We start from the raw sequence: 11,530 nt of genomic DNA on the forward strand, positions 1-11,530 counted from the left end.
AAATAATAGATTACAAAGTAGATGACCATAAAAGTAACCATATTATATTTATATAACTTAGCTTATGACTGAAGAGACATCATAAATTAATGAAGGATAAAAAAAATACTGGGAAAACTGGTTATTTAAAAAAATAAAATAGAACCTCATCTCACGTTCCCCAAAATTAATTGCCCAAAGTAGTCCAAATGAAGAAGAAAGACATCAATACATACCTAGATTTTTTCCCACCCACTGATGTCCTTCAATTAGTTGGTCAATTAAGGCAAAATAATGTGCAGCAGCTTCATCAGGCATAACCCAGCCACCTGTCACAATTTCAAACTGACCATTCTGTAGCAAACTAGAGAGAAAATAACATAGGAGTTTATAATAACATATACAAAAGTTCAAACAAAAGATTTAAAATAGCGTAAACATTAGGGACAGCCCTTAAGCAAGTATAACCAGTATTTATACAAGTTACTAAAAAAGTTTTTTAAACCAGGGAATAAAATCCAGCCCCTGTACTTTGGGGCTCTGGTGATAAAACATCATTGGTGAAGTGTCTGTGGTGACCCTTCCTTCCCAGGCAAACCCTCTGTAGGTCACTTTGGAAGTTCCTTTTCATCAGATTATGATCTCCCAGACAACTTCAAAGATCCTGATATCAGGAGACACATTTGATTTATTTCTGAATCTGACAAAGCACCGAGCAAAGTGCTTTACTTGCAGTATACGCTGACTGTTTATTGGAGGACTGTCATTTTAAACATGATATTTGTTTCAATATACCTATATTGAAAAATCAATATTTATTTTAGTCCTTCTGACAATGGTAAGTTAATCATGCAAACTACACAAAAGTAATAATAATAAAGGTAAAGCCAGTAAATAATACATGCCTCTGGGAATACAGAAAACATTATGAAGCACTTTGCTCCAGATTCAGTTAAAATGTGTCTATACAGTTTATTTTACATTATTGAGTGAAAAGCTCTAACATGACCATTATCTGTCCATTGGGCACTCCCTTGCCATAATACCATACAAGGTAACTAGATCCCCAGCCCTAGAACAACTGAATTGTTACAAGAAGTTCCCTTCCTCCAAAAAACCCCCCAAATCATAGACTATTAAAAATTTGAAGAAGCACCTGAGGAAGTAAAGACGTCGAGAATTTAAGCAAACACCTTAAATGCCATAGACCTGTCAGTCTGCAGTAAAGATGGTTTGAAAAATAGCGCAGTTTCAGAAAGAAAAGCAGCTTTAATAAGGATTCACATCACTGGATACTGACCCCTAAGTGCCAAGTACTAGGCCAAATTTAGTTGAAGTAGCCCAGAGGCATTAAAGATAAACATTTTACTATAAAGCCTATAACAGAATCCACAGTTTTAACACAACATCTGATTTATTCAAACATGCATAATCATATAATCAGTGACAGAGTGGATAATGGACAAAATTTTTTAAAATGAGTGAATAATTCCTTGTATAAAATTTTTAAATGTTAATTTAATCTATATTGCCACAGGAATCACCAACTAACATAATCTCACCTGGAGACTACGATGGCTCACTGCAGTGTTAAAAAAAAAAAAAAAAAAAAAAACGAGGGGCGCCTGGGTGGCACAGCAGTTAAGCACCTGCCTTCGGCTCAGGGCGTGATCCTGGCGTTATGGGATCGAGCCCCACATCAGGCTCCTCCACTGGAAGCCTGCTTCTTCCTCTCCCACTCCCCCTGCTTGTGTTCCCTCTCCCGCTGGCTGTCTCTATCTCTGTCGAATAAATAAATAAAATCTTAAAAAAAAAAAACATCAAATGTCCACTCAAAACATTAGATTCTCATAGGCCCAAATCAAGAACTTAGGATATACAAGCTGGAAATCTCTAAAAAAAAAAAAAAAAATGCATTTCTTTAAGAACACAACTAAATCCAAGGCTATTTTGTCCTGCTCTTACTGTCAAACTGCTTCCAAGAAGTTCTCCTTCTTATCCTCCTGGTGATTGCCAGATTTAGCCACACTCTGGAGGCCTTGGCCCAGACCCAGCTCCTATGTCTTATGGCCACTACTTGGAAACCTGAGATGTCAGGACAGATTTGGGATTTCAACTCTTGCCATCAAATATAGAAATGTGGCTACTTATCTCAGCATCCCAGTAAACAGATCTTTTGGAAAATTTCAGAAATAAACTGGTCAAAACAAAGTCTTTGCTGCTTCTCAACAGAAAAAAGAAATTACATATTAAGAAATCTAAAACTTAAAGTGAAAATAAAATCACTCCAATGATGGAATTTTTCATCTCTATCACTTCTATTTTGCTACATGATCCCTGTCCCACAGGCATGAATGGGCTCCAAGAAACAGCTGAGCAAAGAATCACACCTCCTATAAACAGCAACTAATTTCCGTAGGTTTATTTGTATACAATCTATCCCTTCCCCTCCCCATGATGCCCCAGATAACTGTGATCAGTATTGAGTTCTTATTCGAACACAACCGTTATCTTAAAGACTGACCTGTTACTCAATTTTGGGAAGGCAGGAAAAGCCTTCTATGCATTAAAATGTTTTCCAGAATTTTTTTACCTACTTATTTTCTTCTCTCCTATTTTTCCCAAACTGAGTGGTCCCGGGTGTCCTCATGTCTCATTTCAAATAAAACCTGCCCAGAGAAGTCTCCTTGAGCACCCAACCTAAATCAGTCCTCCCACCATACCACCACACTCTCACATGATAGCATTTATCACCAACCAGAATTACCTTGTTGGCTTCCATGTCGCTTCCAGCGCCCTCCTCAACCCCACCCACCATGAGAGCAGAATGTAAGCTCCCAGAGAGCAGGGATGAGCACCTGCTGTTTTGCTCACTTAGCCACACCCACCACTGAGAAGTGTGTGTGGCATTTAAGGGGCACTCTGGTAGTTGTGGGATAAATGAGGAATGATTGAACAAGACTTTTGGCTCAAAGTCAGTATTTACAGAAAGTTTTAGATTAGATGAGGCTCACAGACATATGCAAAACAAATTGGACAGCAAGGGGCCAGGGGAAAGGAGTCTGAACAATCTAGGCATAAGGTGGTATGACCCAGAATATAAAAGTGTTTGGGATGCCTCGGTGACTCAGTCGGGTAAGCGTATGCCTTTGGCTCAGTTCATTATCTCAGGGTCCTGGGATCGAGCCCCGCATCAGGCTCGCTGCTCATTGGAGAGTCTGCTTCTCCATCTGTCCCTCTCCCTTCACTCCTGCCCGCACACTCTCTCTCTCTCTCTCTCTCTCACATACACAAAAATAAAATCTTAAAAAAGAAAAAGAATACGAAAGTGGTAGGAAATATGGAAGAGGAGGGAGAGAGAAGAGGTGTCTCATGAAAAATCATCAATAGGAATTAGGCAATGACTGGCAATAGAAGAAAGGATGAAAGCACATATGGCTCGTGGAGCTAATTCCTGGTGTCTAACGGGACCATAGTGTGACACACACAGTGGAGGTGAGAAGGGAGTAAATACAAATTTGGATAAGGCTGTTTGATAGGACGGTGAGACATCCCAAAGGAGCCAGCCTAAGAAGAAAAAGTTTAGGAAAAGAGGCCAATATAAAAATTAAGCTTGGGGGGGAGGGGGACTAAAACACAGAGGAAAGAGAGAAGCTAAGAGGTAAGGAGAAAACAATCAAAAGGAGAGTCAAGGACCAAGCAGAAGAAAAATATAAGAGGAAATAGAGGCAGTAAGAAATGTTAAAGATAAAAAGAATACATCTGTGAAAACAGCCTGAAACATTTTAGAAAACAGTAATGAGGTGCAACCTACGCTCCCACTTGGTAAAAGGCATTTTTATAATTAAAAAGGTACCATGTAACTGTGACTTACTTAGAAAAAGGCACATCAGTGGGTCAGAATACAAAGCTGAGAAATAAATTTTTAAAGTATTTAGACTACTAAAATAGCAAATTAAGTTAGTGGAAAAGAATGGGATATAGTTTTATTTGTAAAAGCTTCAATCAGAGGGATTTAAAACAAACTCATTATCCATTCGTCTGTTGAAGGGCATCTCAGCTCCTTCCACGATTTAGCTATTGTGGACAATGCTGCTATGAACATTGGGGTGCATGTGGCCCTTCTCTTCACTACGTCTGTATCTTTGGGGTAAATACCCAGTAGTGCAATGGCTGGATCATAGGGTAGCTCAATTTTTAAGTTTTTAAGGGACCTCCACACTGTTTTCCAGAGTGGCTGTACCAACTTGCACTCCCACCGACAGTGTAAGAGGGATCCCCTTTCTCCACATCCTCTCCAACATTTGTTGTTTCTTGCCTTGTCAATTTTTGCCATTCTAACTAGTGTAAGGTGGTGTCTCAATGTGGTTTTGATTTGAATTTCCCTGATGGTTAATGATGTTGAACATTTTTTCATGTGTCTGTTAGCCATTTGTATGTCTTCATTGGAAAAGTGTCTGTTCATATTTTCTGCCCATTTTTTGATTTGTTTGTTTCTTGGGTATTGAGTTTGAGAAGTTCTTTGTAGATCTTGGATACCAGCCTTTTATCTGTAGTGTCATTTGCAAATATCTTCTCCCATTCCGTTGGTTGCCTCTTTGTTTTGTTGAAGGTTTCCTTTGTTGTGCAGAAGCTTTTTATCTTGAAGTCCCAAAAGCTCATTTTTGCTTTTGTTTCCCTTGCTTTTGGAGACGTGTCATGAAAGAAGTTGCTGTGGCCGATGTCAGAGTTTGCAGCCTATGTTCTCCTTTATGATTTTGATGGATTCCTGTCTCACATCGAGGTCTTTCATCCATTTGGAGTTTATCTTTGTGTATGGTGTGAGAGAGTAGATGGATAAAGCAGATGTGGTCCATATATAATATTGAATATTACTCAGCCATCAGAGAGAATGATTACCCAACATTTGCATCAACATGGATGGGACTGGAGGAGATTATGCTAAGTGAAATTAGTCAAGCAGAGAAAGACAATTATATGGTTTCACTCATCTGTGGAACATAAGGAATAGCAGGGAGATGGGTAGGAGAAGGAAGGGAAGAATGAAGGGGGAATGAACCACGAGAGACTATGGACTCTGGGAAACAAACTGAGGGTTTCAGAGGGGAGGGGGGTGGAGGGATGGCCTATCCTGGTAAAGGGTATTAAGGAGGGCACGTACTGCATGGAGCACTGGGTGTTATATGCAAACAATGAATCATGGAACACTACATCAAAAACTAATGATGTACTATATGGTGACTAACATATCATAATAAAAAAAAATAAGAAAAAATAAATAAATAAAACAAACTTGTAAGAAAGCCAAGTTATTATGTCATAGAAGCCAAAGACTGATATTTTGAAATAGCATGTTCATATAGGTTTTTACGAAAAACTGCATGAATAGGTCACAACTGGCATGAATGATGTCACAGTCGCAGGCCAGAAAAGACATAGGTTTTAGTTTTTCTTAGGATAGTGTCTCTAATCAAGCAGAAGAAAAACCAAACGGAAAAAAAAAAAGACATGTTGTGAAATATGAAGCAATATGACAATGACTAGACACCTGGCCAAACCATCAGGTTGGTGAGTAATCCTATTCCACTGAGCTGCTTGTTTTTCCTCGTCTATGCATAAGAGCGGTAAAAACCAGATGATAAACTGGAAGATTCTTAGCGGCAGGAAGGTTTGGTTTGATACAAAATATTCACTGTGTTAGGCAAAAACACTTGCCAAAACCAAACCAAACCAAACCAAAAACCCTCACACAGCAGTTGCAAAAGGGACACAGGCACAAAACTCCCATCGATATGCATGTATTCTAGAATATATGCAGTAAGTACTTAAGAAGTATCTCATGAATGACAGAAAAACAAAAAGGTCCGAAGAAATGTGAGGAAACCATTAACCTGATCATTGAGAACACAGCAATGATCATCATCATTTAGTAATGAGTACAAAAAGTAGGACAGCCAGAGTAGAGAAACACACCTCGGGAAATACTTAGAAAAATATTTATAAGCAATAACACAAAAGCTAAGGTAGCCTATAAAAAAAGTACCATATTAAAAATTGCCACTGTTAGCAATATGATGAAAATAAAATTAAGGCAGACTGCAACTGTACATTTGAGACCATAATAATGTTTTTGTTTTAAATCAAGCCCTGGGAAGTACCTATAGCTACAGAAACACAACAAATACAGGTGCTTCCGATTTCCACGCACTTAGTACTCAACATGAGACAGGTGAGCTGTTTCTCTGGCCTAGAGGAATACAGAATCAAAAAAAGACACGCCCACTCCATAGGATCTATTGCTTGGTTTCTGCCAAGAGATTGGCTTCTGGCAAATTTTTTGTGGGTACACTTTTCCTCGTATTTCTTAATAAACATGAGATCTAGAAGCAAAAGTAGAAAGACAGGGAAAGGGAGGGAAAGAAAAGAGTACATACAGAAAATAGGAAACCAGGCACTAACTTTCAAAATTAACCACACTCCTGTTTCACTTTTTTAAATGGCTGACTTGTAACTACTAGTAACAGCTTTACACATTTGTTTCTACTATTTCGTGGCTCAGGAATTGGGTATAAAAAGCTTAACAAAATAACTGATCAAAATTAGGCTGAGCATATCTGTCACAGATCGATTTGCCTAAGATGCAGAATTTACACTTAAGAATGTACTTGCCGAGCCGACAAAGCTGCAAATCATTTTCTCTGAGTGTCACTTTTTCCCCTATGTAGACTCATCACACATTTGGAACTTGGTCACACATAGAGAGACTCAAAGAGCTTTTTTCCCTAATGGGGAAATTGTTACAGATAACTTAGTAGTAAAAAATGCATCATTTAGCAAGCTTCAAAGAGTCACAAATTAATTTCACGTGAGAAAACAAGTTGACTTTGTGATCATACACCCGGGGAAATATGAAATAATACAAGATGATGTACAGGGATTCATTCTTAAATAAAAATCTAGTTAAGTGGAAAATTCAAAAAGATGGAGGCTCCCAACGAATCAATTAATAGCCTAAAAACATTTGCTTATCATGTGCCTGATTCATACGCCTTTCATAGGGTGTACCTAATACATGAGAACAAGAATAAAATCTGTTTTAAGACCCCTCATATAGTACTCATTGGGGAAATTCATCATATACTTCTGAATATTACTGACGCCTGTCTTTAAAGATTTAGTACATGAGGGGATGCCTGGGGGGCACCGCCGGCTGAGCACCCGACTCCTGCTTTCCGCTCAGGTCATTCTCAGGATCATGAGATTGAGCCCCACATCAGGCTCTGCACTCAGCTCGGAGTATAGAATCTAGAGATTCTCTCTCTCCGCCTCCTTCTGTCCCTCTCCCTGCTCACACATTCTCTCTCTCTCTCTAAAATAAATAAATGAAATCTTAAAATATATAAAGATTTAGAACATGAGGGACAGATGGCAAATGTGTTACCTCTCATCGTTCCTTCACTTCATTCCAGCCATACTCCTTTCAGTTCATTGTCCACGTGCTCTCTGCCTGGCATGTTTTCCCTCCCAACACCTGCCTCACTGGCTCTTACGGATCCACTAGGAGACTTTCCTAGCCACCACATCTCATCCAAAGCCCAGCCACCTAAATTGTTATCTGTCATAAAACCCAAACCTTTCCTTTCATAGCATTTATCACAAATTGTAATTGCACGCAGTATGCTTACTGTCTTTCTCCCTCCATACGAGCTCCCTGAGGGCAGGAGTCACACCTGGTTTGGTCACCATTTAACACTCAGGGCTCCTATTAGAAAAGGGTGCCAATAACTCAAAAGACAACTGAACAAAGAATATGCAGCATATACTTCAGAAATGATTGCCTCCCAAAAATGGAAAGAAATTTAGCCTCACTCATAAGGAAATGCAAATTAAAACTTCAAAGAGATGTCACTTCTACTTATATTGGAAAGATCAAAAAGTTGTGTGACATACTATGAGGTCAAAGATGAATGGAAATCGGTATTGTTCTAGTACTGGCAGTAACTATCACGTTGTAAAACGCAGATATACTTTTTATACATGTTCATTCAAATTAAGTCAGAAAATAAAGTATAAAAATAAACAGAAGCATTATACACACTAAATATAAAGATACATTCCATGCATTCACAAAAGACCAGAAATAAAATTACATGGTCGCCCCTTGGGAAGAGTCAAAAAAACACATTTTTATACTGTCTTTAAAAAGAAGGGCTCTTCTTTCCTGAAAGGTTCTCCAAGATCTATTAAGATTAAAAAGCATGGTACAATATCCACTAGGATGGAAACTGTATCTTAAAAACAACAACAACAACCAGCAAATAGGTGTCGATGAGGATGAGGAGCTACTGGAAACCTCAGACCATGGGTGGCGTGTAAAGGGTACAGTTGCTGCAGAAAACAACATGGGGGTCCCCCAAAAATTCAAACACAGAATTACTACATGATCCAGCAATTCCACTTCTGGTTATATACACAAAAGAATTAAAAGCAGGGACTTGAACAGATATTTGAACACCTATGTTCACAGCAGTATTATTCACAATAGCCAAAAGGTAGAAACAACTCAAATGGCCAATGATAGATGAATGGATAAGCAAAATGTGGTATATTCATGCAACGACATACCATTATTCAACCTGAAAAAGGAAGGGAATTCTGATACACGCTTCCACATGGATGAACCCTGAAGACTTTATGCTAAGTGAAATCAAAGCCAGACACAATGAGACACATATTGAATGATCCCATTTATATGACGTACCTAAAGTGGTTAAACGTACGGAAACAGAAAGTAGAATGGTGGATGCCAGGGGCAGGGGTGAAGGTGACCGGCAAGTTACTGTTTAACAGGTACAGTCACAGTGTGAGATCATGAAAAAGTTCTAGAGACAGACAATAGCTACGACTGCACAGCAATGTGAATGTACTTAATGCTATCAAATGGTACAAGTAAAATCAGTAAGATGCTAAGTTTTATGTTATGAGTCTTTTACAATAAAAAAATAGACTCACTCAAAAAAAATCAGCACAATGTGCATGGCACGTTATCGTGTGCATAATACATGTGTATTTGCACACAAGTATATGTCCGTATGTTTTCCTGTATATCTGTAATAGAAGAGTTCACAGCAGCTGCGTCCCGTGGGAAGAACTAGATGAAAGGAGACAGGAGTGGTTCATCTCTTACCCTTCACTGTGTACCCTTTATATACTCGGACTTATATTGAAACGTTGATTAAATGAAATTTTTTTTCAAAACTATAAATATTATACCCTGATTTCTCCTAAGCACTGAAAACTAACATAGCTATAGCATAAAATAAGCATGAAATGTTATTTAAGAATATTTCCCATATTAGATGGCTCAATTAATCATTTCTTATTTTTTTAAGATTTTATTTATGAGAGAGAGAGAAAGAGAGAGAGCATGAGTGGGGGGAGTGGCAGAGGGAGAGGGAGAAGCAGACTCCCCACTGAGGAGGGAGCCTGACACGGGGCTCAATGCCAGGGACCTGGGATCATGACCTGAGCTAAAGGCAGACACTTAATGGATTGAGGCATCCAAGCACCCTTCAATTAATCATTTCTGTAAAGTTTTTTTTGTTTGTTTTTTTTTAAGATTTTATTTATTTAACAGAGAGAGAGAACAGGAACAGAGGGTAGCAGCAAAGGGAGAGGGAGAAGTAGACTCCCGGCTGAGCAGGAAGCCTGACACAGGACTCAATCCCAAGGCCTGGGGATCATGACCCGAGCCAAAGGCAGACACTTAACTGACTGAGCCACCCAGGTGCCCCATTTCCGTAAAGTTTCAGTAAGAGGATATTCTTTATGCAAACTAGTGCAGCCACTCTGGAAAAGTTTGGAGCATCCTTAAAAAGTTAATAATAGGACTACCCTAAACCCAGCATTGCACTAGGTATTTACCAAAAGATACAAAAATACTAATTCAAAGGGATACACATACCCCAAAGTTTACAGCAGCATTATCAACAACAGCCAAATTATGGGAAGACCCTAAATGTCCATCAACTGATGAATGGATAAAGGTCTCTCTCTCTCTCTCTCTCTCTCACACACACACACACACACACACACACACACACACACACACACACTGGAATATTACTCAGCCATAAAAAAGAATGAAATCTTGCCATTTGCAACAACGTGGATAGAGCCAGAGCGTATTATGCTAAGCGAAACAGACAAAGACAAATACCACATGATTTCACTCACATGTGGAATTCAAGACACAAAACAAAACAAATGATCATGGCGGCGGGAAGAGAGGGGGTAAACCAAGAAAGAGACTCTTAACTACAGAGAACAAACTGATGGTTACCAGAGGGGGGATGGATGTGTAAAATAGGTGATGGGGATTAAGACATGCACTTTCTGTGATGAGCACTGAGTGTTGCATGTAAGTGTTGAACCATTATATTGTACACCTGAAACTAATATTACAATGTATGTTAACTGGAGTTTAAGGAAAAACTTAAGAAAAATAAAAAAGAAAACCAAAAAAAAGATTTTAATATTTCACCAGAGAGTGAACATTACTTCATTTTCTCATTTTCCAAAACAAAATTAATAAAATGCTCATTCATAATGAATCAGAAAATACATGAGATTAAAGAATAAAATTTTCATTCTTTGCACATAGCTGTCCAATTTTCCCAGCACCATTTATTGAAGAGACTGTCTTTTTTCCACTGGATGTTTTCTCCTGCTTTGTCAAAGATTAGGTGCCCAAAGAGCCGAGGGTCCATTTCTGGGTTCTCTATTCTGTTCCATTGGTCTATGTGTCTGTTTTTGTGCCAGTACCATCCTGTCTTTGTGATCACACCTTTGTAGTACAGCTCGAAATCTGGCAATGTGATACCCCCAGCTTTATTTTTCCTTTTCAACATTTCCTTGGCGATTCGGGGCCTTTTCTGGTTCCACACAAATTTAAAGGCTGTTTGTTCCAACTCTTTGAAAAATGTCATTGGTATTTTGATCGGGATGGCATTGAAAGCGTAGATTGCCCTGCATAGCATAGACATTTTAACTATGTTTATTCTTCCGATCCACGAGCATGGAATATTTTTCCATCTTTTTGTGTCTTCTTCAATGTCTTTCAAGAGTGATCTGTAGTTTCTAGAATATAGATCCTTTACCTCTCTGGTTAATTCTGAGATAATGTGTGATTCTTGGTGATATTGTAAATGGAATGGATTCCCTAATCTCTTTCTTCAGTCTCATTATTTGTGTATAGAAATGCAACTGATTTCTGAGCATTGATTTTGTATCCCGCCACATTACTGAATTGCTCTATAACTTCTAGTAGTTTGGGGGTGGATTCTTTTGGGTTTTCCATACAGAGTATCATGTCATCTGAGAAGAGAGACAGTTTGACTTCTTCTTTGCCGATTTGGATACCTTTTATCCCTTTTTGTTGTCTGATTGCTGTTGCAAGGACTTCTAGTACTATGTTGAATAATAATGGCGAGAGTGGGCATCCTTGTCGTGTTCCTGATCTTAAGGGAAAGGCTTTCAGCTTTTCCCCGTT

The 11,530-nt window shown here is 38.7% G+C and overlaps 1 protein-coding gene across 2 annotated transcripts in view; it reads right to left on the reverse strand.

Annotated features, from left to right (window-relative positions):
• MAN2A1 (mannosidase alpha class 2A member 1) overlaps positions 1 to 11,530 on the reverse strand; it is a 172,447-nt gene that overhangs the window by 107,323 nt on the left and 53,594 nt on the right. For both annotated transcript variants that reach the window (XM_008704925.2, XM_040621982.1), the window contains exon 5: positions 216 to 343. In XM_008704925.2, coding sequence (XP_008703147.1) covers positions 216 to 343 — 128 coding nt within the window. The remainder of the gene's footprint in view (positions 1 to 215; positions 344 to 11,530) is intronic.

Source organism: Ursus maritimus, unplaced genomic scaffold (assembly GCF_017311325.1).
Source record: "Ursus maritimus isolate PB19 unplaced genomic scaffold, ASM1731132v1 scaffold_5, whole genome shotgun sequence".
Classification (NCBI taxonomy): domain Eukaryota; kingdom Metazoa; phylum Chordata; class Mammalia; order Carnivora; family Ursidae; genus Ursus; species Ursus maritimus.